Source organism: Syngnathus leptorhynchus, chromosome 11 (assembly GCF_054491065.1).
Source record: "Syngnathus leptorhynchus isolate UIUO chromosome 11, UIUO_Slep, whole genome shotgun sequence".
Lineage (NCBI taxonomy): Eukaryota > Metazoa > Chordata > Actinopteri > Syngnathiformes > Syngnathidae > Syngnathus > Syngnathus leptorhynchus.
Window position 1 is genome coordinate 6,914,986 of NC_141205.1, and position 26,788 is coordinate 6,941,773.

General features: G+C 44.0%; 2 protein-coding genes across 2 annotated transcripts in view; one reads left to right on the plus strand and one right to left on the minus strand.

The window, feature by feature from the left end:
* LOC147049155 (low-density lipoprotein receptor-related protein 1-like) overlaps positions 1–11,984 on the plus strand; it is a 63,189-nt gene extending 51,205 nt beyond the window's left edge. The window contains exons 54-89 of the mRNA XM_085924892.1: positions 8–148; positions 237–424; positions 505–688; positions 802–887; positions 986–1,105; positions 1,226–1,413; positions 1,520–1,725; positions 1,817–2,005; positions 2,072–2,220; positions 2,361–2,454; positions 2,533–2,649; positions 2,719–2,838; positions 2,922–3,044; positions 3,269–3,394; positions 3,471–3,587; positions 4,064–4,170; positions 4,250–4,382; positions 4,484–4,606; positions 4,690–4,812; positions 5,257–5,397; positions 5,486–5,623; positions 5,691–5,810; positions 5,898–6,166; positions 6,244–6,425; positions 6,494–6,600; positions 6,670–6,786; positions 6,882–7,058; positions 7,138–7,278; positions 7,366–7,539; positions 7,739–7,900; positions 7,989–8,172; positions 8,404–8,511; positions 8,626–8,699; positions 8,773–8,866; positions 9,956–10,100; positions 10,332–11,984. Of these exons, the coding sequence (XP_085781018.1) occupies positions 8–148; positions 237–424; positions 505–688; positions 802–887; positions 986–1,105; positions 1,226–1,413; positions 1,520–1,725; positions 1,817–2,005; positions 2,072–2,220; positions 2,361–2,454; positions 2,533–2,649; positions 2,719–2,838; positions 2,922–3,044; positions 3,269–3,394; positions 3,471–3,587; positions 4,064–4,170; positions 4,250–4,382; positions 4,484–4,606; positions 4,690–4,812; positions 5,257–5,397; positions 5,486–5,623; positions 5,691–5,810; positions 5,898–6,166; positions 6,244–6,425; positions 6,494–6,600; positions 6,670–6,786; positions 6,882–7,058; positions 7,138–7,278; positions 7,366–7,539; positions 7,739–7,900; positions 7,989–8,172; positions 8,404–8,511; positions 8,626–8,699; positions 8,773–8,866; positions 9,956–10,100; positions 10,332–10,472 (5,108 nt within the window). The 3' untranslated portion in view covers positions 10,473–11,984. The remainder of the gene's footprint in view (positions 1–7; positions 149–236; positions 425–504; positions 689–801; positions 888–985; positions 1,106–1,225; positions 1,414–1,519; positions 1,726–1,816; positions 2,006–2,071; positions 2,221–2,360; positions 2,455–2,532; positions 2,650–2,718; positions 2,839–2,921; positions 3,045–3,268; positions 3,395–3,470; positions 3,588–4,063; positions 4,171–4,249; positions 4,383–4,483; positions 4,607–4,689; positions 4,813–5,256; positions 5,398–5,485; positions 5,624–5,690; positions 5,811–5,897; positions 6,167–6,243; positions 6,426–6,493; positions 6,601–6,669; positions 6,787–6,881; positions 7,059–7,137; positions 7,279–7,365; positions 7,540–7,738; positions 7,901–7,988; positions 8,173–8,403; positions 8,512–8,625; positions 8,700–8,772; positions 8,867–9,955; positions 10,101–10,331) is intronic.
* Positions 11,985–12,167: 183 nt separating this feature from the next.
* LOC147049157 (uncharacterized) lies at positions 12,168–26,762 on the minus strand. Its single transcript, XM_085924893.1, has 51 exons — positions 26,077–26,762; positions 24,318–24,359; positions 23,501–23,635; positions 23,347–23,420; positions 23,195–23,267; positions 23,038–23,127; positions 22,878–22,933; positions 22,287–22,407; positions 22,030–22,206; positions 21,794–21,876; positions 21,606–21,654; positions 21,281–21,370; positions 21,104–21,199; positions 20,649–20,720; positions 20,481–20,567; positions 20,226–20,375; positions 20,028–20,138; positions 19,787–19,963; positions 19,621–19,706; positions 19,491–19,539; positions 19,308–19,397; positions 19,129–19,224; positions 18,981–19,052; positions 18,790–18,876; positions 18,560–18,706; positions 18,372–18,484; positions 18,113–18,290; positions 17,786–17,962; positions 17,608–17,690; positions 17,465–17,513; positions 17,304–17,393; positions 17,131–17,226; positions 16,851–16,922; positions 16,629–16,715; positions 16,412–16,558; positions 16,165–16,277; positions 16,028–16,094; positions 15,764–15,952; positions 15,021–15,191; positions 14,753–14,835; positions 14,636–14,684; positions 14,470–14,559; positions 14,259–14,354; positions 14,106–14,177; positions 13,938–14,024; positions 13,711–13,857; positions 13,474–13,622; positions 13,178–13,309; positions 12,959–13,061; positions 12,817–12,866; positions 12,168–12,625 (listed from the first exon to the last, which is right to left on the minus strand). The coding sequence occupies exons 1-51, from the start codon at positions 26,434–26,436 to the stop codon at positions 12,598–12,600; spliced, it is 5,388 nt and encodes a 1,795-aa protein (XP_085781019.1). The 5' UTR covers positions 26,437–26,762; the 3' UTR covers positions 12,168–12,597.
* Between the last annotated feature and the right edge of the window lie 26 nt (positions 26,763–26,788).

The following is a 26,788-nucleotide window of genomic DNA, read 5'->3' on the forward strand; positions in this document are numbered from 1 at the left end:
GCTACAGAATACCCAACGTGTGGACCCAATGAGTTCCGCTGCGCCAATGGACGCTGCCTCATTCAGAGCTCATGGGAGTGCGATGGGGACTTTGACTGCCACGACCACTCCGACGAAGCCCCCAAGAATCCACGCTGCACAGGCCCAGGTTATTATTTTCATTGTGTTTACATCAACATGGTGTATTGTCCTATTTGTGTTGTGGCATTCAACAATGATGATAATGATTTCTTCAGAGAAAAAATGCAACGACACGGCGTACGCCTGCAACAACGGCAAATGTATCAACGCGACGTTACTCTGCGATCACAACGACGACTGCGGCGATGGCTCGGATGAGCTCAACTGCTTCATCAACGAGTGCCTGAACACCAAACTGAGCGGCTGCTCTCAGCTTTGCGAGGACCTGAAAATAGGCTTCAAGGTAAGCCAATGTCATGCGAGTGACTTGTAATGCAATGTAGATCGGGAGTTTTACGTGCCGCTCGCTCCGTCACCTCACAGTGTAGATGTCACCCTGGATTCCGGCTGAAAGATGATGGCAAGACGTGCGTGGACGTGGATGAATGTACAAGCACCTACCCCTGCACACAGCGCTGTATCAACACACATGGCAGCTTCCACTGCATGTGCGTTGAGGGTTTCCAACTTAGTCCAGAAAACCCCACCATATGCAAATCCACATCTGGTAAGTGACGGCCCATCTGCTCATTCACTCATCAGCACAGAATGACAATTCATAATATGCAAAGTGTCTCCCATCCTTTGAACGATCTTAAGTAATTGCCCTTTTTCACACAGATGAGGAGCCCTTCCTGATCTTTGCCAACCGATACTACCTACGTAAACTCAACTTGGATGGCTCCAATTACACGCTCCTCAAACAGGTGAGGACTGCAGTTTTCATGAAGTTTCTGCAAGGGTTGGCCGCCGGTCCTGACTAATGTCCGTGTCTCGGTACTGACTCATATCTGTGTCTTGACAGGGGTTAAACAATGCTGTGGCTTTGGACTTTGACTATCGGCAACAGATGATTTATTGGACAGATGTGACCACGCAGGGCAGCATGATCCGTCGGATGTATATCAATGGCAGTGATGTTCAGGTCCTTTTTTTTTTTTACACTTATTTGTTAAATCGTGCAGCAGAAACCCAACATTTATACTGTCGACCAAAAAAATATTGTGAGGTGTTTTCAAAGTTGCCTTTTTTTTCTGACTGACAGGTTCTCCATCGCACGTCACTCAGCAACCCAGACGGTCTTGCAGTGGACTGGGTAGGAGGAAACCTGTACTGGTGTGATAAGGGGCGGGACACAATTGAAGTGTCAAAGCTGAATGGGGCCTACCGGACAGTTCTGGTCAACAATGGCTTGAGAGAACCAAGGGCTGTGGCTGTGGACGTACGCTATGGGTAAGTGCATTTATATAATGAGGATTTTTTTTTTTTGGTGCAGACTGACTGCTCCTTTTTATTTAATTTTCTCTCTTGCTCTGATGGCTGCTGTCTTTTTTGACAGGTACCTGTACTGGTCCGACTGGGGTGACACCCCTCATATTGGGAGGATCGGCATGGACGGCACTAACAGGACAGTCATTGTAGAGGATAAGATCACCTGGCCCAATGGTCTTACTCTGGACTTTGTCAACGACCGCATCTACTGGGCCGACGCCCGCGAGGACTACATCGCCTTTGCCAGCTTGGACGGAACCAACAGACACACGGGTAACGCACATGTGGTTAAGTCGGTGTGCGCTTGCATAGCTTGTTGAGTATTTAAATTTAATCTAATGTTTGTGTTTCCTTCCACGTGTAGTTTTGACCCAGGATATCCCCCACATTTTTGCCATGACGCTATTTGAGGAATACATCTACTGGACAGACTGGGAGACCAAGTCCATCAACAGAGCTCATAAAACTATGGGAACCAACAAGACTTTGCTGATTAGCACCTTACACAGACCAATGGACGTCCATATTTACCACCCGTACCGCCAGCCGGAGGGTATGCCCGAGTCATCTTTCACTATTTGCCGTAGGATGTCTAATTTTCTTTCACCTTGTTATGCAGTGGCGGAACACCCCTGCCAGACGGACAATGGTGGCTGCAGTAATCTGTGTCTACTCTCACCGGGAGGGGGCTACAAATGTGCCTGCCCCACTAACTTTTATCTAGCAGCAGATGGCAAACAGTGTTTGTCCAACTGCACCGCCAGTCAGGTGCGCTTCTTTAAAATCACGACTTTGTCAGAGGGTGGCGTTATTTTGAAATTTGCCATGTGAATGAAATGGGTACATTTGGTTAGTTCATGTACATTATATGTCAATTTACAAAATGATTCCATTTTCTGATGTTTCAGTTTGTTTGCAAAAACGACAAGTGTATTCCATTCTGGTGGAAGTGTGACACAGAAGATGACTGTGGGGACCGCTCGGATGAGCCAGAAGATTGCCGTAAGTGGCTAATGCTTCTTCACTGTGCTTTCCATCATACATTATCGTCCGGAATAATATGGTTCCTTGTCACTTTAGCTGAGTTTAAGTGCAGACCAGGCCAGTTCCAATGCGGTACAGGAATTTGTACAAATCCCGCCTACATCTGCGACGGGGACAATGACTGCCAAGACAATTCGGATGAAGCCAATTGTGGTAACTTTCTACACAAGTTAATTTTTTTTCACTCCAAATCTCGTAAGTGATTATTTACCTGCCTTACAGACATCCATGTGTGCCTGCCCAGTCAGTTTAAATGCACTCACCCCAGTCGCTGCATTCCCGGCATCTTTCGTTGCAACGGACAGGACAACTGCGGAGAGGGAGAGGATGAGAAAGATTGTCGTAAGTTTTACCCGAACAGTACTCACTGTACGTAGATGTAGATATATTCAGTCAGATGGACTAATGCTCTTTTTTTTTTATAGCGGAGGTGACGTGTGCCCCCAACCAGTTCCAGTGTGCCGTCACCAAGCGCTGTATTCCACGGGTGTGGGTGTGTGACCGGGACAACGACTGCGTGGATGGTTCTGATGAGCCTGCCAACTGCAGTAAGACCCATTTGAATATATAGTTCGGATTTATTTGCAAAATAATACATTTGTAGGAAACACATTTGACTACAGGTGCAGCAGAAAACGATCTAATTCTGCTGATTAATTTATAATGTGATCAACTTGTATTTGAAAACATGCGCTCTTGTTTTGTATGTCTTAATTTCCTAGCATATGTGAAATTTACCTACCTGTTTCTCATGATGTCATCTGTGCTGCAGCTCAAATGACATGCGGCGTGGATGAGTTCCGTTGTAAGGACTCGGGCCGCTGCATCCCAGCACGCTGGAAGTGCGATGGCGAGGATGACTGTGGCGATGCTTCGGATGAACCCAAAGAGGAGTGCGGTAAGTCCGCTGTTTTCACAAATTTATAAAATACGGTAATTCCTAAAAATACTTGTTTTTATTTTTTTTTGCTCAGATGAGCGGACGTGCGAGCCTTATCAGTTCCGCTGTAAGAACAACCGCTGCGTGCCCGGACGCTGGCAATGCGACTACGACAATGACTGCGGCGATAACTCTGATGAAGACAAGTGTGGTAGGTTCTCTTTCTATACGTGGCTCATCGAATACAAAAACATCCACAATCCGAGATTCGACCAGGAGATTCCATTTGAATGGGTCTTTTTGCGCATCTCATCTCATCTCATATCTATCTTGTATTTCACACTGGCCTGTTGCTGTGAGCCAGAGGTAGGTGTTGTCATCATTTCATCTTAAGAACCTCAGTTACATGGTCCTTGTCCTTCTTGACCCTTTTCAGACCCCTTTTGACAAACCCCCAAAAATGTTCCGCCATGTTGCATAGTATGCAGTATGCTGTCCCATCCCCACCTTTGTTCCCCATGAGTCGTTCCTGAAACAACTTTGTTATATCAGCTTGATGCTCAGCAGACAGCAAGCTGTATTATTTGTTGCAGTGCTTCCTCCTTTTTTTCCCCCTCCTCCTCCGCCTCCATTTTTTTCCACATCTGTCATCTGTCTTCCTCTAAACTGAGAACTCTCTTCCTCCAGTTCCTCGCCAGTGTTCAGAGAGCGAATTTTCCTGCACGAATGGCCGCTGCATTGCCGGGCGCTGGAAGTGTGACGGCGACCACGATTGCGCCGACGGTTCGGATGAGGTAGCGCTCGGCTGTCCCTTGTGTTTTAACACTTGAAAATTGGCAACACCAATGGAAAGGGATTTTTTTTTTGCTCCAGAATGGCTGTGATGTGAAGTGTGACAGCGATCAGTTTCAGTGCAAAAACGGCCACTGCATCCCCATCCGCTGGCGCTGTGACGCCGACCCTGACTGTATGGATGGTAGCGATGAAGAGAAATGTGACACTGGTGGTGAGAAACACTTTTGATTTTTTTTCCAATCTTATGACCAAAAGACCAGATAATAATGGTACCATGGGTTAGTTGAAGAGATAGTACATGATGTATTTCAGTGGGAAGACACTGCCCCCTGGATGAGTTTCAGTGCAACAACACTTTGTGTAAACCACTGGGCTGGAAGTGTGACGGCGAGGATGACTGCGGAGACAATTCTGACGAGAAGCCAGAGGAATGTGGTAAGAGGATCGCATCGACAGCTTCCCTGTGGACTGCTTGCAGACGACCTCCTGCTTACAGCTGCTCTTTTTTTCTCTCCAAGTTAAATTCCAGTGTCCGCCCACGAGACAGTTCCGCTGTCATAATGACCGTGTGTGTCTGCCAATATCCAAACACTGCGACGGGATCAACAATTGTGGGGACAACAGTGATGAACTCAATTGTCGTGAGTTGTTATTTATTGTCGGGTTGATTATGTCTGCATTTCTTGGCGCCAGATATTACGACCTCACTCGCACAGTTCTCCAAATAGGAGGCACAGTGTGCTTGCTTCAAGCTCTGGACTTACCAGTGAAAATTACTGAAACAAAAGACAATAAAATATATATATACACACACACACACACACACACACACACACACACCCATATACACACGCACACACATCCATACACACACATATACACACACATATATATATATATATATATATAATAGCAGAAAGTTCAATCAAACCATTTCAGTTTGTCAAGCCTGCTAGCTTAATGCTAACATGTAATGTGAACCATCTTAAAGAAATAACATTCGAAGCGTATTTTCGACAACCATAGATTAAATTGAGATTTTGTCATTATTTACAATGCACCTCTCATCAACTCTGCTACTCCAGAGCATCCTCCATCCACAGCAGTCTGCCAAAAAGATGAGTTCCAGTGCTCCAATGGCCGCTGCATCAGCTCTGTCCTGCGCTGTAACTTCTTCAACGATTGTGAGGATTACGGCTCAGATGAAATCAACTGCAATAAGAAAGGTCAGGTCGTGTTGGAGTGGCGATGGCATGAATGGGCGCTCTGCCTGCTTCTCCGTTCAATTCTAACCCTGTGAATATTGTCTTGTAGACACGGTGTTGAACGACTGCCGCAACAACAGAACGGTGTGCGGCGACGGCGATGAAGCGCACTGCGTGGTCAACGGGACAAGCTCTTTTTGCTCTTGCAAACCGGGCTTCCAGTCCTATGGGCGTAATAGATGTGAAGGTAGGATCTCGCTCCGCTCTGCTCCCAGGTGATGATACATCAACTTTTTTTTTTCTGTGACTCACAGATAAGAACGAGTGCAGGGAGTTTGGAGTGTGTTCCCACATTTGCAACAACACAAAGGGCTCGTACAAGTGCAGCTGCCACAAGTACTTTACTAGAATCAATGACACTTGCAAGGCTGACAGTGAGTACCGAATTTAGCATTTAAGCTTAATCGTGTAGCATTGCAATTTCACATTCCCACAATCTTATCCGTTCATTTCATCCCTAGCTCAACGACAAGTGCTGTACATCGCCGATGATAACGAGATCCGCGGCCTGGACCCCTCCATGCCAAACTGGCGCTATGAGCAAATCTTCCAGGGCGACGCCAACGTGCGCATCGATGCCATGGATGTACACATCAAGACAAATCGCATATACTGGACCAACTGGCACACGGGGCGCATATCTTCATATGAATTGCCTTCTTCTTCCTCGCCGTCACCTAACAACAACCGTAACCGACGCCAAACGGAATCACGGGTCACCAATGTGGAGGTGAAGACACACAGTCAACAAATTAACTTTTGTTGTTGTTGTTGCTCTAAGTAGACTTTGGTGCTCTCTGTGTTTAGATCCCCGATCTGAAGATGCCCCGAGGCATTGCTGTGGACTGGGTGGCGGGGAACCTGTATTGGACTGACTCTGGTAGAGACGTCATTGAGGTGGCTCAGCTTAGCGGAAGGCACCACCGCAAAACTCTCATCTCAGGCATGATTGACGAGCCTTACGCCATCGTGGTCGATCCTCCGAGAGGGTAATCGGGGAAAGGGAAAGTTGATTTGTATTGGAAGAATGTTAAATCTAAATGATGTCATTCTCTAGAAAAATGTACTGGGCAGACTGGGGGAACCACCCCAAGATTGAGACAGCTGCCATGGATGGAACCATGAGAGAGACATTAGTGGAAGAAAACATTCAGTGGCCAACCGGTAGAACATCCACCAACACGTCTAACCAATGAAAAGCATCTTTAGTAACTTTGCTCTGTTTTTGCACAGGCCTTGCAGTGGACTACTTCAACCAGCGCCTCTACTGGGCCGATGCTAAACTATCATTGATCGGCAGCGTGAGGCTGAATGGAAGCGATGCAGTCGTGGCTGTGAACATCAAGAATAGTTGAGTGGCACTTTCTACTTTGTAAAGAAAATATTAGTCGTGTGTATTGTCCTTTAGCTGTGTTTATATCATCATACTGCATTTCTTTCCTCAGAGCTCCATCAACCCTTCAGTCTTGATATTTTCGAAGACTACATCTACGGCATCACCTACATCCACAACCACGTCTTCCGAGTAAATAAATTCGGCAAAGGTGACGTGGAGAACCTGACGACGAGAATGAACCATGCCACCGATTTGGTTTTGTACCACCGCAACAAACAACCAGAGAGTGAGTTTGGCGTGAAGCGACAGCAGTAAGAAGAGAAGAAAAAAGTGTGGTGTTATTTTGAGCCATCTGGTTTTTCTAGTGAACAATCCCTGCGACAGAAAGAAATGTGAATGGCTATGCCTTCTGAGTCCAAGTGGCCCAGTGTGTACCTGTCCCAACGGACACACCTTGGACAACGGCACGTGTGTGAAGCAGCCCGCTCCTACGTTGTCTCCTATTTGTGAGCGAGCATAACACTCACACATTCAAAATTTCCAAATGGAACCGGCCTTGCCATTGGTCATAATGTGATGATAATTGCCCGCAGCGCCGCCGAGTGGCCCCTGCCTGGTCCAGTGTCTGAACGGTGGCAGTTGTTTCCTGAACGCTCACAAGCAACCTAAATGTCGCTGCCAGCCCAACTACGGAGGAGATCGTTGTGAGATTGACCAGTGCAGAGACTACTGCAAGAACGGAGGAACATGCGCGCCTTCTCCAACAGGTAGGAAATAGAAACTGATTTTATTCCAGATTTCCACCACCTGCCCTTTAGGGAACATATAGTGAAGAATATTTGGGGGATTTAAAACAATAATAATAACTGTTGTTCGCACCCTCTTGAGATATCCTTGAAACACACACACACATGCTCCCCCAAAGAAAAAAAAAAGTTATTCCCTATTCCTTCCACACATCAACAGGCGCCCCGACCTGCCGATGCCTGCCAGGGTTTACAGGGCCCACCTGCAACCTGCACACATGCAAAAATTACTGCATGAATGGAGGCAACTGCACCGTCAGTGCTGGCAACCAACCGTCCTGCAGCTGCCCTCATGACTTCCTGGGTGACCAGTGCCAATATCGTGAGTAGTGTGCTCTCTAATAGCTTCAACATGCGCATTTTGTTTATAAAGCAGCACATAACCCGCTTGTGTGTGTTTGTGTGTGTAGGAAGCTGTGAGGGTCACTGTTTGAATCGGGGCACGTGTCTACAGAGTGCGAGTGGCTCCAAACTGTGCCGCTGTCTGCCTCAGTTCACTGGTAGCATATGTGAGATCGACAAGTGTCATTATTGTCGTGATGGAGAGTGCATCCCCAAGGACAGGTTTACATCCACAGGGGAATTCACATGCCGGTAAACAGCTCGAACACTAAGTGGCTGACATAGTCACACTCTCTCACCGCCTTACTCAATGTATATTTTAGTATTGGCAATGCAAAAGATTAAAATAAGAAATAATGTACCATTAAGTAGGTGTAGGTCGAAGTATAGCTCGTGGGCCACATGTAGCCCGCTCCATGCTTTCATGTGGCCCATCATGCATTTATAGCAATAACAAAAAATTCAACATTCTGTCTTCAATAGATGTGCAAATGGAAGAATCCAGCCCAGCTGCTACACTTGTGATACAAATGAATACTGCGCAAACGGCCAGTGCTCCATTAATCCTCTCACCCGCCTTCCAGAGTGCAGGTGAGTCCATTTTGCATCTCAGGTTTCATAATGGAATCCAGGTGTTAAAACCACCGTAACGGCCCCTACTTGCACTGTACGTACCGTATCCCCTGTATTTATGTGGGCGTGTAGATGTTCTCCTGGATGGGCGGGGCATCGCTGTGAGTCAGTCACCAGTAGTGAAGGTTCCACCACTTCAGGAGGGCGTAAGTGAACCCATATGCACTTGAACCTGCTACTACGCTTGACATGTAACATCAATCTATTTTGTGTGTGCAGGCACAGTCTCCATCGTGGTCCCTGTGCTGCTCCTGCTCCTGTTGGTTCTCCTGGCTGTAGGAGCGTTGCTCTGGTACAGGAAAAGGATGAGAGGGTGAGTCATACTGAAACGTTTCACACTTCAGAGAGGCGTTTTCTTTTGGATTCTATTTTATCCCCCCAGTTCCTTTCTTCACTTCTCTCTCCTACACTGTAATGGCATTTCCTCTGCTCCTCAGGTCTAGCCGGCCCTGCAAAACCGGCTCCAAACGCTTGCGGTAATAGTTGTGGGGGGAAGGGGCTACACTTTTGCCTCCATTACCCTCATTCAACTCTTTATACTTCGCCCCTTAACCATGAGTCTTAGTTGCTGTGCAGTGTTTGGTCCTGTGATTAGTGTCACGTCATTCTAGCTCTTCAGTGTTCCTACTTCAGGAGCTGTGGGACAGATCTGCAATGAACAGATCTGTTTGTGTACTGTAGTCCTGTAATTGTCTTTCATGCTGTCACATTGTATTGCACAGTAGGGATGAGCATTTGAAAAATGTCCATCGTGGATGAGTATCAAAATCGTATATACTATACTGTACTGCAAATATTTAAAATCAATTTTTATGGGCCCCAAAAGTATTTGGACGCAGTGACATCTTTGGAAGTGGAATATTATTTGAAAATCATTTACTGACAGTTAAATGAAGTGAGCTGATTTAATGAACCAATTCAGTGTTTTCCTCTTGGAGATGCTTTCAGACAGTCACAAAACTCATGTAATGTCCATCAAAAATATTAAAAAGGTTGTTCAAATATATTTCCAACCTTGAAAATTGAGAACAATTGAAAACTGGGAGTTGCCTCCTTATGAAATTTCTTAGAATTAAAGCTGAAAGTCAACACTTAATTGAATCAATGTCTGAATGCATAAATAATGCATTTACAATCACAATTTAAATTGAAGATGCTCATTCCTACCACATTCCAGCGGTGATTTAATGTGATGGAGGATTCACAGTGGTTCATTTTGTGCAATAAGATCTGGATCGGTTCTGGAGTTGACAGAATGCAGATTTTTTGTTATTGCTTGTGCTGTGGCTTTTTCTCAGTCTGGTTGGACGTGACGCCATGATCTGCCTCTTCATTGTATGGGTGTGTGCGGCTGCCGGTAGCAGCGTCTCGGTCTTATTCCCGACCTTTCTGTGTCGTGCAGAGCGAAGGGTTTCCAGCACCAACGGATGACCAATGGGGCCATGAACGTTGAGATCGGAAACCCCGCCTACAAGATCTACGAGGGCGAGCCTGATGACGACGCAGGGGAGCTCCTCGATGCGGACTTCACCCTCGATCCAGACAAGGTAGACAGTGAGCCCTCCAAAATTTGAAGTGAGACACTCATTGCTCATAAGTGTCAATCCCACAAGATGGTGACAAAGCACTACCTTTGTCTAAATGAAGCTCCTTAATAATCCTAGCTCTGCCAAAAACCTACTTTAATTGTTTTGACCTGAGCCCTAAAACCGACAGAGCGGCACTCATCCAATCTACATGCCATCTGACCGATTCTATTTGCGATGTCATTTTACCAGCCTACAAACTTCACCAACCCGGTGTACGCCACGTTGTACATGGGTGCACAAAACAGTCGCAACTCGCTGGCCAGCACGGACGAGAAGAAGGAGCTGTTGTCTCGCGGAGAGGAGGAGCCCCTCGTGGACCCGCTGGCGTAGGCCGCCCAGCCACGCTATTCCAAATACACCGCATCTTCTTGCCTTTTAGTGAAAAAAAAAACGTGACAAAAAAACAACAAAAAAGTGGAAGAGAAAAGGACAAAAAAAAGTGTGAACACTGTATAAAATGTACAAAAATGAAGGACTACTTTTGTATGTGATTGCAGTATTATATTTTGTTCTTTTGAGATTCCTCCGGTCAATGACAAGTACATTTTGTCATTTTGTCATACATTGTGACATTTTCTATGAGAGATTTTTAATTTCCACGTCCCTTCCCCTTTTACCTAAATAGCCACTACCTCTGTGCAAAATGAAATGGAAAATTAGAAGTCATTATCATCAGAGAAGTTTTAATTTTTGTCCCAATATTTTTTTTATGACTTGTATAGAGAGCAAGAGAGGAAAAAAAAGAAGATAAAAACAATTTCCATTTCACCAGTGCCAATTGTTTGTTGTTTGTGTGGACTTTGAGAGGGAAAGGCAAAACTCAAAGTTGTCCCAATTTGTGCGGCTGTTGCCTGCCTGGCCTCATGAGGATCTTTGCAAGATTATGAGAAGTTTGTCCGCGTTTGTGTACAGCAGCCGATGTTCTTGTAACGATTGTGTCGTCTTCCTTGCACAGAATTCCGATTCAATGGTATTTTGTAGGCTTTATATGGTCACGTGTGAAGCCAGCGTTGGCTTTTTATGACTGTTTTGAAGTCTGAGGCGTATGTTGGAAAACTTTGCTCCCAGGTAAAACATTCCAGGCAGATGTTTTGAATGTGCTGAATCAAAACATGATCAGCTGGTCAATACTGGGAGGACCAAAGCACAGCCAGTCTACATGGCCAGATGGTATCATGTGATTTACAGGGTCTTCCTTGAGTTGAAGGTGAGATAGGCTTCACTTGAGGTTCTTTCAGATGAAACAAAGATCCTAATGGACCTTTTCTAAAATGTCAGTCATGAGTAGATTTTTACCTTAAGTGGACCGTTTTGTAACGACTGTCTTTAAGTGCATTAAGGTCATTTGGTATTTGTGTTGTCAAGCTGTGTCTAACCTCCCGAATCTAATTGGTGTGTCACGCCGCTGCTAATGCTACCACTCTTGTCCTTACGCTCAAAATGCTGCTTCTGTCAGAAATGTGTCAGCCATAATCTTAGTGCATGTAACACCAATCTTTAATATCGGAAATTATTGACAATGCGACAATGTTTTATTTTGGCATTACCCGTCAGCAAGTGTTATTTTACGCAGCTGTATGTGTTTTGTATTGTAATTGAGAGATAAGTACAATCATATTTGTTTCCCCTGAACAGCAGTTTTGCTGAAATTCATTCATTTTCCAATTATTGTTGAATCTTTTTTTTTTTTTTAAATAAATGACAATTAGCTTTTATAGTACACAATGCATGGAGGCTCAGACTTTCTTCTGGAAAGAACTATTGTTTAATTTTTGCTGGAGTACTTTACAAACTAAATAACAGATATTGTTATAAATAAATTGAAAATTGTACAGACAAAAAGGTATTGTGTTTTTGTGTGTGTGTGTGTGTGTGCGTGTGTGTGTGTGTGCGTGCGTGCGTGCGTGCGAGCGAGCGAGCGAGCGAGCGAGCGAGCATGTGAGTATGTGAGTATGTGAGTATGTGAGTATGTGTGTGTTATTGTTGTTGTGATTACTTGGGCAATCAAAAACTCCAAACAACAAATGAGATGCACAATATATATTTAAGTGTTCATTTTCCAACACACTTGTGTAATCATTGCAAATATACACAACCCAAATAAAATTGAACATTTGCAAAACAATGGTAATCTTATAAAAAAATATATATTCAAAAGGCAACGTCAAACACAAGCAAGCGTCTAATACTGAAGTGGCATTTAGAAGTGATACAAGCCTTTTGATTTTTTTCCTTCAATTCCTTCAGTTTTATGATTATTAAATTTGAGTCAAGCTCTCCTCTTGTCCGTACCTAGTGCATGATGGCTGTGTTATATAAGCGTTTCAGGTGCCTCAACTTATACAGCCTAAGTTAGCGTAAAGCACTTCCGAGTTTCTGCTACAGCGAAGAAGAAGGCATCATGTGCAAGCTGCAGCCGTGCCACGTTTGAGACATGACATCATCGGCGTGTTTGTTACTCTGCTTCATCTCTCAGAATGAACCTGGAATGAACAGAGTCTGATTGGTTAAGGGTTCAAAAAAGCAATAAGTAGATAGCTAAGCTGAACCAAGAAATTACGGAATCTTCCTTACATCCGTTAAGAGTTTAAATCACATTTAGAAAGATATGAATAAAATGAACATGTTTTTAATGACTTAAAATGTTTTTAAAATAGTTTATTTGCATGCTTACCACTCAATAACACCAGGCACCAGCTCCACCTCCGCCAGCTCTATCTGCACCTACAGAACAAGATGAACACGTTTGTTGAAGCACATTTAAAAAGTCAAAGTCAATGTACTTAAATCAAAAAAGTACAGTAAGTCATAACCACCTGTCCGATGACGTCACGACTTCTGAATGATGCCGCGTTATTCTTCACTGTCACGCTGAGGTGCCTTAACTTCAATTCCTCCACCAGCAAGTTATATTCAAACCTGCATGGAAAGTTGGCAAAGATGATATGAGGCAATAAATAACAATAAATAAAGAATACAAAATAAATAATCTATTGATCAGTCAATAAAAATAAATAGATGCCAGACTTTAGTACCTTTCATTAAATTCGGGGTTGAGATCTCGTTTCTTCACGGTTGTCTTCCTCTTGGTGGCCTTGCTTTTGTCTGGCAGCAGCATTATGGAGACGTAGCTGTCGACAGCGTCCTTACTGGAGCACAACAGACCTCTGTGCACAGACACCAAAAGCATTCATTCAGAAAGTCTCAATCTTCCTGCTCATCACAGTAGAAATGAGCCTCTCAGAAACAGTATCTTATTGTCTGTCGTTCGCATTTTCGAAGAGAACTGGCAAAACTAAACGATTGGAATTATCCCATTGTGAGCGCTTACCTGCAGGCATGTATAATGATGACCAGCTTTCCCTCTCTCGTGTCGTATGAAAGCGATAACTTCACCTGCCCATTCCCAGATCCACTACTTGGGTCAGCACAAGGCAGAGTCTCGCTACTCATCATCTCCACCATTTTGGTCTCCAGAACCTAGTCAAGAGTCAAAACAAGGAACAAGAGATGCTGACTATTACATTACTTTTTCCGACATGTGCACTTGAACTCCTTTCATTCCCACCTTGAGTTCAAGCCTCATCAGAACCTGGCTGTCAGGTGCCGCTCCATCCAGATGGAACCACTGATCCAGGACCAACTGTGGCTGCACCAGTAACTCCTTCACGCAAACCACCAGTGATCCCATCGGCTGGTCCCAGCCGCTAGACAACTGCGATCAAGAAATAAATTTCTGAGCTACTTCACAATATTAAAATGCATAATGAACATCAATGATGGACTCGGCCTTACCTTGAATACGAGCATCTGGTGTTGAGGGTCACGCACAAGGAAGTAGAAAGACTCACCCCACTGAGGATTGGTGCTGCGGTCACATAGCTTGGGAAATGTGGAATAACAAATACAGTGAACATATGTATCATTTCAGAGTACGTTGTGTCACCCTTTTAAAAGTCTCACCTGCGTTTTGTAGGTTGTGTCACCGAGAACAAGCTCAGCTCCCGCTTTGGGTTCCTTTCCGCTCTTCTTCAGCTGGAAAAATGTACACATTTTTCTGTATGACAACATTCTGTGGATCATTCTGAATACCCGGAGAAGATGTTGGCGACTTACGGGCAATGAGTGTGCTCGCTCCAAATGGACAAAGAGCAAAGCAGCGGAGGGTATGGCTTTGTTCTTAAACAACTGGAGAGATTGAAGCTGCAGGACCTGCACAAAAAAGATTATACATATATTCATAAGAATCAACAATGTTTCTTATTGTATACTATATATTGAAAGTATGTACTAAACAGCAAATGTTCTACCCAATAAAAATCCAAACCTTGTCAAGTTGGACGAGACGCGCTACTGTAGGAACCCATTCAAGGATCAAGTGAATCCGCCCAGACTTGACATCATTCAATGTGTACCACTGTAACACAAGTTATGTTAGCTACTGAAGCAGGACATATAGAAAAATTCATAATAAAACTGCAAAAAAAACATACCTGATCTATGTACTGTGACTCGATGACCTCTCCGAGTTTAATACTGAACCTAAGAAACATGACAACATACAATATCATCTGCTGTACTGTACTACAACAACAACACCTGACACAAACCTGCCCAGGAAGTCATCAGAATCTAAATCTTTATCGAACGCTTCGAGTTGAATTTCCTGGACACTGTGACTGCTTAAAACTACCTGGAGAAGGACAACAGGAAAACATAAGTGAGTGATTGTGTACAATGCAAAGCTCTACAAATGAAACACAACCAAATGATTGAAATATCAAATAAAACATCAGATATATTGGGACTAACTTTATTGCTGTACATGACATTTTGATATCTATGACAGGTTTCATTACAAAGCTTAACCAGATTTACCTCGTACATCTCGTTCCAAGTGGGGTTGAGATTCTCCTTGACCACATGGCTCTTGAATGTAAGCCCTCCAACACTGATCTTGACATAGGGGTCGCTCTTGCCCTTCATCATCATCATGTTGTCCTTGGCAACCAGACTCTGGGCCTCCAGCAGATGAATCCTCAACAGCCCCTGCAGTCAGTGAGATAAGGCCACGGCGGTCAATTAGATAGAAATATGTGGGAGGGTTAGCCAAGAGGTTATTGTCTATTGGCCATAGAATGTCACTCAGCAGAGTACGGAAGTAATTGTAATAAAGTAATTGCCAAGGTCAAAAGGAAAAAAAAAAACGAAATTATTAGTTCATTATTTAGACAGACTACATCCTCATTCATGGAGTAGAACTGGCATTTTAATATAGTAATTGTTGAATTTTTATTGCCTTAAACCTTTAATACTTTGCCAGATCAGACTCTCCCCCCCCAAAAGAACAGTTTCATAATAACAGTTAAAGAAAACCAGAAGTGGCCATTGATTCACAGCCATTGGGAAAAAAACATGGTGTTGATTCATCATAAATGCGGAAGTGCTGTCGCAAATATTTCATCATATTCTCATTTTAATCTGTACAGGCACACACGCAGCTTTGATGGAACCTAATATTTGACATTCTGATTATATTTCAGCAATACCCGAGCCACTCTTTGAAAAGACAACTACTGTATGTGACTGGCTACTTATTATAGACACTACTGTTGACCCACCTCAGTGCCAAAATCCCGGCTGGGGGTTGTGTGTTGTGGAGAAACATCAATTTTGGGCTTCAAGGGCTCAGCCGGAGGATCAGGCACTGTGATGTGAGCCTGGTCATCTCGTGTCTCCAATTCCTCTATATAAACTTGATGGTCGACTGGCGTTTGATGCTCTTCCAAATCCGCCTGTTCCTCCACTAACTGAGTTAGATCGAACGTATCAAGTGTGAAGGTGAAACTAGACAAACTTGATGATGATGATGGAGTCAAACTAACCACAGCATCAGGAGGCGGAATTGTAAAGGACTCTGCTTCCTCTTCTGGGTACTTCATCTGGCCAAGACTGAAAACACAGTCTGGTGAGCAAGCTCTATTTATTTGTAACCAGCGAAATGTGAAATAAAAACACTCACTCATCTAACGGAAGCCTCGAGCCAGTTTCTTCCTCCTCGGTGGAAACCGTGATTGTTTTCTTTGATGCGAGACCACACGGCTGGGGGGCTTCCGTCATCACCGAGTTTAATATCTGTCGCCAAAAATAAATAAATAAATAAATAAATAAATACACAAGTTGATATGTTGCCAAAGTTGGCACAACATCACATATGATTTTAGAGTCCAATTGAACTCAGTAAATTAACTATGATGAGATTGTCCCACCTTGAGTTCAGCCCTCAGTAAGATCTCACTCTCCGGCAAGGCTCCATCCAGACACATCCACTGATCCAAGACCAGCTGAGGTTCCGACAGCAGCTCTTTTACAGGAACCACCAGCGAACCCAGTGGCTGCTCCCAAGCACTGGATAACTACAGACAAAATATCCCAATATTACACTTTGATGGAAACCACGTGCTTTCGATGCGACAAGTATCTTACCTTGAAGACAAGCATCTCCTCAGTAGGGTCATGAACCAAAAAATAGAATGCCTCATTCCACTCAGGCGACCTTGTGCGATCACAAATCTTCGCACAAGGAGGCAGGTCAGAACATTAAAGCGTGTGTGAACATGATTTAAACTTACACTGAAAATAATAATACTGTCATTTAAATACCTCTATTAGCAAAAATATACAAGTATACTCTATGACTTTCCATACCTTGGTTTTGTAGGTTGTGTTACCCAAAGCCAGCTCAACTCCAGCTTTTGGCTCCTTTCCACTTTTCTTAAACTGGACACACAAAGAAAGACACATTACACGATAAATCCTATTTGTGTTTATGAAAAATAAAACACACACATTAAAATCGAATTAAGTATAAGAAGGTATTTGTATCACTTAGGATTTAATTTCAGAATTACAAAAAATATTTGCCACGTTTTTCTACATTGGTTCCATTATTAGTGTTTGTTTCTGTAATGTTAACAAGTAGACTCACTGGCAATGAGTGTGCTCTGTCCACATAAACAAAGAGCAGAGCTGCGGAGGGAATCGTCTTGTTTTTGAACGACTGCAACGACTGCAGTTGCTTCACCTGAAAAACACAGACAGACTTCACACTATACAGAAAATCGGAAGTCGTCATATGCGCAGTGTAAAGCATCTTCTTACCTTGTCCAACGTGCCATTATGGGACACTGTCTGGACCCACTCCAGTATGAGACGAACACGACCAGACTTAACATCCTTCAGCGTGTACCACTGCAAAAAAAGCAAACACTTCTTGAGCAAAACAAAATATGAAAGTTGCAGGCTGGGTGTCAGGAACTCACCTGGTCTGTGTACTGGGAGCCAACGATGTCCGCCATACTGACGGTGAACCTGTTGACAATACCGATACGGTTATTTTGTGGTTGGCTTTTAAAATGTGCTGAGGGGTTCGTTTGGCCCTTTCCCGGACAAGCTCCACCCTCACCTTCCTAAAAAGTCGTCTTTGTCCATGTCTTTGTCATACAGCTCCACGTTGACGTCCTGTCCAGACTGAGGCTTTATCACCACCTGTTGGAATCCAGAGAAGATAAAATGACTGTCTGATGTAAAGGAAGGATTTTGTATTCTCCACAATCTATCTGATTTGAAATCATGCTAAGCACCTGATACATCTCATTCCAGACCGGGTTGAGGTTCTCCTTGACAACGTTGCTTTTAAATGTGGCATCTCCAACGGTAATCTTTGCATAGGGGTCACTCTTGCCCTTCTTCAAACCCCCCATCAGGTTGTCCTTGGCAACCAGATCTTGAGCCTCCATGAGGATGATTCTCATTAGCCCCTACAGAGATAAGAAGGGTGGATTGAATGATCATGGGCTAGAAACCTTTGTATCAATTGAATGTTAGCATTGTTGGCATTTTGGTAAAAGTTATACAAGAATTCTTTGTCTTAATACTTTTCTCCCTGTTTTGTAATATTTTTAATATACCTCATTGGCAAAGTTAAGATCTGGTGAAGTATGAGGAGGTTTCACCACAGCGGGTGGTGCTTCTTCTTTCATATCTTCTTCCACATCAGCTTGAGGCATATTTACATCACCTTCACCTTCTTCATGCATCATCACTTGCGGGACAATTGTTTCTATAGGAGGATCCACTGAACTGGACCTAAAAATGCATTACTAGGCATCAGAGACGAAGAAAAACTAAGATCGGAGATGAGACGTTTTGGATATATGGTGTGCTCACTTTTGGATGACATCACCCTCTTGTTTCTGCTGATCGGGAAAACGGATTGAGTCTTTCAAAGTGACCTTTGCTTGATCACTGGGACGACAGGGACACTTGCTTGGTATCAGCATCTGTGTCAGAAAAAGAAAATGAAGTTTTAAAAAGATTCAAACTTGAAGGATTTATCTGAATGAAAGCTTTCCTACCTTAAGTTCAGCCCTAAGGAGAAGCTGACTCTCAGGGGAGGCTCCGTCCAGATGGAACCACTGATCCAGGACCAGCTCTGGCTCAGTGAGAAGCTCTTTAATCGGAACTACTAAAGAGCCCATGGGCAATGTCCAGCTGTGGGAGAGCTGGGGAAATACAATTGTTAGTATTTAAGTTACAGTCAGGGATGAACAGCTCTTGAATTGCGATTTACTGTTTGTCTGACTACCTTAACAACAAGAATATCCTCTCTGGGGTCACGGACCAAGAAGCAGAACGCCTCATCCCACTCGGGTGATGTAGAGCGATCGCACACCTGCAGCAGAGATGAGAAGGTTCACTCAGGGATGTAATTCAACTTGTTATTGCGCTCTCTACAGCTTTTTCTATTAAAAAAAAAAGGAGGGGGAGGAGTCTCACTGTAGTTTTGCGGGACATTTTTCTAAGAATGAGCTCTGCTCCCACTTTTGGTTCTTTTCCACTCTTCTTCACCTGTTGGTTTAAATCACAGATTAACAATATATAATGCGTATTTAGTATTATGGGATCCATTCCGCAGCAGACTTACAGGTAAACCATCCGCTTGTTGGATGAAGACAAACAAAAGACCTGCAGATGGAACCGCCTTGTTCTGGTAGGACTGTCTGGAATAGAACTGAAGAACCTGAAAGTGCAAAATAGATCAGGAAAATCATCATTATTGTTTTTCTGATTTTTTTTCCATGTTGGCACAGTTTTTGTTCAAACCTGATCTACTTGGTCTGCTTCTGAGACTGTTGGAACCCATTCCAGTGTCAGGTGAACTCGACCGGACTTGACATCATTAAGAGTGTACCACTGATAACACACACACATGGAATTATTGGAATATTAGAAGGATGTGGGTGTGGTGACTACAAGGGCAAATGAAGAAAAAACATATACTTGTACCTGATCAGTGTATTGTGACTCAATGATGTCCTTTAGATTGATCTTGAGCCTATTTTGGGAGTAAAATGAGATTCATAAAAAGGACAATTTACTCATTTAACGAGCATTAATATATTGAATATCAAACTACCTGCCCATGAAATCATCCTTCATGTCCATATCTTTATCAAACACCTCCAGCTGTAGCTCCTGACCAGGCAACTGTGTCAAAATCACCTGAGGGGGAATGAATTTAAAACTGTATCCGAGATATGATCACCTAAGTCACCTTCGAGTGTTTACGGGCATTTTTTTACCTCATACATCTCATTCCAGGTGGGGTTGAGATTAGCATTGATGGATTCGCTTGTGAATGTTTCCCCACCTATATTGATCTTCACATAGGGGTCACTCTTGCCTTTCACCATGCCCCCCATCATGTTATCTTTGGGAACCAGGTTCTGCCCAGCCAGCAGGTGGATTCTGAGCAGCCCCTGCAAATACGAGTGATTTACAATAAGAGGAAGGAGGGCAAGAAATGGGACCAGATTTTGTTACCTCAGTGGCAAAGCTGGAGTGTGGGGATGTCTCCTGCGGTAACTGTTTGCCTCTGGATTCCAGGTTAGACGATACATCCGCTGTGATACTCTCCTCATCTAACCATAGCATCTACGAGTGAACCAAAAACAGACCGGGGACCAACTCTTAAACCTGGCGAGCAAATTCACAATTTGTGTAATTCCACAAGGGATTTACCCTGAGAACTGCATTGATATAAATGCGACTGGCGGATCCAGAGTTGTCCAACTGGAACCACTGGTCCAGAGAGAGCCCAGAAGTAGACAGCACACGAGACAAAGGGATGGACAGACTGCCCAATGTCTGCACCCGGTCGACATCCTTCACCTGGTCACACAGTTAAAAGACACAATTATCTTTCTAAAATCTCTTGTATTTATTTTGCAGACCCACCAAATATTGTGAGCATAAAACAAGCGATTGAAAAGTTACCTGGATGTCAATATCCTGTTTGCGTGGATCTTGGATAAAAAATGTAAAGGCTTCTTCCCACTCTGGATTGACAGTTGTGGAACATGTCTTTAAACAATAAGAAACAGAATAAGTGTTTACAGGACCAATAATCGGCATATAATTTGTAACGTTGTAAATTGGATCAACCTTGCTCTCCTTGGTAATGTCCTGCACAGATAACTGCACCATGGGATTGGGCTCTTTATTCCCCTTTTTCATCTATAGTATTGCAGGAAAAAATAGTTTATGAATAAATAATAGAGCATGTGACTTATAGCGGAAAAGAGCGTGAAAAAAAAGTGTGGAAATTCACCAGCAACTTGCATGCACAAGCAAGCGTATGAGTCATGTTTAACGAGGAAAAGATCTACAGCAAGACCGCAATGAGTTCCACACATTTTGTCACGGGGTGGGAGGGGCTAAAAATAGCCACACTCGTGTGTGTGTGTGTGTGTGTGTGTGTGTGTGTGTGTGTGTGTGTGTGTGTGTGCGTGCGTGCGTGCGTGTGTGTGTGTGTGAAGAGGGTTAGAGGCCACGGGAACAACTGTGCGGAATGCCAGATGACAACCACACAGGAAGCAACGGCCAGCTCGTTGACTCACTGGCAGCGATTCAGCCTTGTCAAGGTAAACCACCAAAATGGCGGACGAGGGCGGGTCAGCCGTTTTACTGGTCACACTCTCGTTCCTTTTCAGGATCTAGAAAGGGAGAGAATTACGGTGAATATTTTGTTACAGTGAAGAAGAGAGACGTTTAGTCAGGATATAATGGAAGCACACCTGTTCAAGTCGATCAGTGGTCGGCATCAAGGCCAACCACTCCAGTTTGAGATGGACCCGACCTGAGGGCGTGTCCTTCAAAGGGAACCACTGAGGAGAAGAATCAGACCACTTAACACAAAAGAAACAAAAATCTGCTTATAAAGATCAGATGTTAAACATTTTTTGTATTGTTTTAGAGTTTGCAATGGTGGAGGGAATTTCAAACATTCATAATGTCTAGTCAAACTTCTCCAACTAAATAGTTCCAAATTGTCTGAGTTCAGTTTTCCAGCATTTCTATTTTCTTTCGTCCCAAAATTTTCAAACACAGTATTTTTCTTACATTATCAACGGCTATGGACTTCTTCACAATGCCCAAATCCAATTTGGTCCTACATGGGAGAAAAAAAAAGGTCATCAAATCAGTAAACACACCTTGGGGAAAAACAAACAAATGATTACTTCAACGCTGAGTGATTGAAATGTAAACACACAAATGACCAGAGAGAAACATGAAAGACGCAGATGTACCTTCCCAGGAAATCATCCTGGTCTGGATCTTTGTCATAAACCTCCACCTCCAGTTCCTGACCAGGCACTTCATGGACTATCACCTGGTGCAGCAGACACACGTACAAAAAAATGTATACAGACAGAATGGTTGGAAAATGGCTGTGGACTCACACTGAATGGATGAAAACGGAATATTCAAAGTCAGTTCGACGTGTGAATGTCGCACATAATCATAAGGATTCATTGTTCCTTACCTCATACATCTCCCCCCACTTGGGTGAGTCTGTGTTGTCAAAGTGGTGGGAGGTGAACATCTGAGGCCCCACCCGCAATATGGCGTAGGGGTCTGACAAGCCCGCCATGACGCCTTTCACGTAGTGGTCCTTTGCTGCTAGATTCTGGGCCTCCACCAGATGGATGCGCACCACACCCTTGGGATCATAATGACAAATTAGAATTTAATATGAGACACACATGTGAGGTCACGAGTTGCTACGTATGACATCATTACCCTGGGCAAAGGGGAGCGAAGATGCGCCAAATGTAGGTCGGGAACCAGAGGGACGACCAGACGGTTGGGCAGCACCAAGAAGGAGGCGATGGCGTCCATGATCATGCTGTCAGACATCACACTAAAGACCAAGATGGAGGAGACATGGCAAAGTTACATTATGGCAATATAGATATTGATGTTCACCTGAATAACATAAATTGCATGAATTGAAATTCTTGTGTTTCAACTGTTTTTGCTCACTCATCAAATATGAAATAAAAAAACCAGGCAAATCTTTTTTTAAGATGCTCATCTAATAAAATAAAAATTTAAAAAATCCTCTATTAGTTGCCTTTTCCTGAAAATATGTTTTGAATTTCGTAAGCAAGAACAGCAACCGTGATGTTTCTGCTTCTGATAACCAGCACATACTTACAGAGCGATAAAGTTATCAACATCGAGGTTTGATTTGTGTTGGGTAGCTTGTTGTGACAACTTATTTCCATTATAAACAAATCATTAATCATCTGTTTTGCTTGGTTCAATCACAGTAATTCTCTTTTTTTTTTAATGGCATAAAAAATATGAGGTTATCCGAGCATGACTCACTTCAATCCAGGAATATCCAACAAATTGGTCAACCCGGTCCAGTTGATATCGAGTTTCTGGAATAACATAAATATCGTCAAACAATAGGAGACACACAAGAGAGGGTTGGGGGATGGGTGTGCAATGACAAATAAAGGTCAATGTCGACAGATCAACCTACGGGTCTGCGGATGAAGAACATGGTGACGGCGCCCACAATGGGCACATCTCCGATCAGAGGCTCCAGAATGACTCTCATCATCCCATTCAACTACGCCCACACACAGAGGACAGAAATGTGACATTTGCACCGAGATTCCTTCCTTCATGCGACTCACTTGTATCCCCTTAACTCCAGCTTTGCAGAAATATCTCTTTACTTCCACGTTGATCTCCACATTGCCAACAAAGCTAAGAGGAACACGTGACCCACATTTTAGCATTGTAAAATGTGATATAGAATTGCCAAAAGTGTGAGGTAACATTCTACCTGATATACAAATCAAGCAGGACTTGTCTTTTGTCATTCTCTGTGTGCGCCTTGATCCCGACCACCTTCATGGCCTGCGAGGAAACAGAACACGTTGCTACGTAACCGCGTTCAACGAGCGGACATCATAGCATCAAAGCTAAAATGACGTCACCTTGTCGCCCATGTCCACTTTGGTGAAACTGAGCGTCTGGAGGTGGTTGCTGGAGGCTCGGATAGACGGAGCGATGGTCTCCACTAGGAGCTTCTCTAAGTACTGGCCCACAAAAGGCCATACCTGCTGAAGCACCTACAACGACACATTTAGACTTTAAATTGTGTGTGGCCTTTGGGTTGAATAAGCAGCTGACTTATAAACAACAAGGCAACTGTTCATTTCTTCTCTGTTGTTTCAGAGACCGTTGCCATGAAAACACATTCTACTCCCACGGGGGGGAAGAAGGAGAAGTAGGCGGAGTGTGCTTCATTTTATAAAAGGTTGGCAACAACTGGCATAAGTGGAGAGTGAGTCATCAGATTCCTGCTCACATGGAGGCCTGAATGTCCCAGTAGCAGATTCATAACTCCACTCTGTCTGCTTCGAATATCTTGTGATCCTATTAGTGTGTTTGAGGGTTTTTTTTTAACTGTGACTTTATAAAGTATATATGAGAGGAGGGAGAACAAAACCAGCTGTTTCTTCATGTGGCCGGGGGAGGCTGCTTCTTCCTCTTCCTGTGAGCTGGGCCGCAGTAAAGTGGAAATGTTGAGTGTGTTGACTGGCACGAAATTTGTACTGCTGCTGTGTTTGCGGTACAGATCGCGTGGCTGCGACAATGGAGGGGGTGTTGCCCTCGCTGCCTTCAACATGGCTGCAGCCATAAGCGAGGGGTCACATGTCGATGCAGAAGCATCAGTCTGTCAGCATAGCGGCTGCGTTTGATCCCGTGTGCGCTTCAATAAAAGGCCAAACAAACAGATTTTTGTTTTACCTTGTTCAGCCATTCTACTTTCTCAACATCTGGAAAGTTGACCTGTGGTGGAGAAGAGAAAAATGATATTTGTAGTTAAATTGTGTTTAGGTACGTTTTGCACTGTTGAAGGAGAGCCCATCACAAGAACTGTGTCAAAATCAAGTTTGGACTCAGTTTTGCTTGACACGTTTTTATAATACTCATTGTCAATTTTGTCACTAAAAAGTGAAAGTGGAGCCTCGGTTTTTGAACATCCCGGTTCTCGAACAATTCGGTGTTCGAACAAAAAATTCGAGATTTTTTTGCTTCGGAGGTCGGACAAAATTCGGTTGTCGAAACTCGTGAGATGAGCCGAGAGGACCCGCATGCCAACTGACTCCATTCGTTATTACATTCTCGTTATTCTGAGGATTGCATCAACTCTAATCATGCCTCCAAATGAAGCAAGTGGGAGCAGCAAACCCATCCTAAACCTCAAAGACGCTGTAAACCAATGCGACAGTGAGCGCCCGGCCGGCGCGCTGCGGTTGCGCGATCAGACGAAATTAAGCTCCCTGCGCACTGAGGTCCACTTACATTTTGGAAAGTCCGTTAGGACTTTAAAAATATTTTCTAAATTTTTGCGGCCGTTCTGTCACAATAATGCGACCAGCGCGGTGCAGTTGCGCGGTCGGCGACGCGCTACGGTTGCGCGTTCGGCGGTGCGCTGCAGTTGCACGATCGGACAAAATTTAACTTCCTGCGCACTGAGATCCACTTAAATTTTGGAAAGTACATTAGGACTTTAAAAATATTTTCAAAATTTCAGCGGCCGCTCTGTCACAATAATGGGAACAGCGCGGTGCAGTTGCGCGGTCGGTGATGCTACGGTTGCGCGTTCGGCGGTGCGCTGCAGTTGCGCGAGCGTACAAAATTGAACTTCCTGCGCACTGAGGTCCACTTAAATTTTGGAAAGTACATCCGGACTTTAAAAATATTTTCTAAATTTCAGCGGTCGCTCTGTCACAATAATGGGAACAGCGCGGTGCAGTCGCGCGGTCGGCGACGAGCTACGGTTGCTCGTTCGGCAGTGCGCTGCAGTTGCACGATCGGTTATTTTCCGTTATTTGTAATGGGAAAACATGATTCGGAATTCTAACGATTCACTTCTCGAACAGCCTTCTGGAACGGATTGTGTTCGAAAACTGAGGCTCCACTGCATTATAATAATCCATTCAAAAATATTAAATGGCAATGTTTTAATACCTTTGTGCTTTGAAACAGACATTAAATAGAAATTGTGTGCTTTGCATCACAGAGTAAAGTGGAATTTATCGTTTGTTTTAAAGGACAGCGTGGTTAACAGTTTTCTCTTTAGGCATTTCATGAGGTCTCTGCACATGTTCATCCATTTGTTAGTTTGCTTGATGCATTCTGTCTGTTTGCCAAGACCAAAGTGGAAAAGCACTCAGACAGCAAGAATTCACCAGGGCCTAGCTCAGCTGGGTGTGGCCTCGCAGAAGAACTTGTGGCAAATCACATTTCCATTTTGGGCTTATGCTGTCGGGATGCACTGACAGATACGTCGATTCGATTTTAAAGACAGGATTGCACATCAAATGTAGCTTCCATCTAAAATATTGAAACAACTCACTTGTTTAGAGAGATGCAAACAAGTATCAACAGTCAATGCAATAAGTCAAATGTTGCGAGGATGACTTGAGTGTTTGCATTTAATGTTTTTCTTTGGTCTGCAACTGCATGTCAATAAAGCTGATGTTAGTGGGCCATGTCTTACCCACGCAGGTAGGTCTCTCTTTATTTTGGACATTTTCAAGCTGCCGAGCTCCTCCTCGTCGCCGTACAGCTGCATGGCCGATCTCATCCTCTCTTCTTTGGCCTCCCGAGCATGCTTCCATCCCGTGTACACCATCATCCCGCACACCAGCAGGCTGGTGCTGACCCGGTAATAGCCGGCCAGGTAGACGGGAAGCAAAGCTCCCAGGCACTTTCCAAAAGTCCATAACACCGCCACGGCGTTAATCCCCTTGGCCCGGGGAAGAGGCTGCACTTCGCTGCCGTCACTCGACGCGCTCATCTCGGGATTGTCCGGGCCCGCACCCTCGTCGACTTTCGGCTCTGATTTCTCGCTCTGCATTGTCCTCTGAAGTCTTTGAGCTCGCAGACGAATGCCTTAATAAATAAGGTACGGAATAACAAAAAATACCCGTAAAAACGCCTTTATACTGACTTAATGCGCGGACATTTCAACGCGTCAAGCAACCGATCAAGAAAAAGTAAAGTACCGAAACACCGATTATAGCTGTAATTACTTCAAGGTCCGAACCGCATATTTAAGTTGATTGCGAAATCCGCCTGGTTGACGTGATTTTGCGGTTGGGTTTGCACAAGTCGCTCGCTGTTGAGTTCTGCTCGTCTTTCTTCCTCCGTACCGTTATCGCGCAGAAAACACGCCCACTGGAACAAAATGCGTCCTTGACTGCTTACGG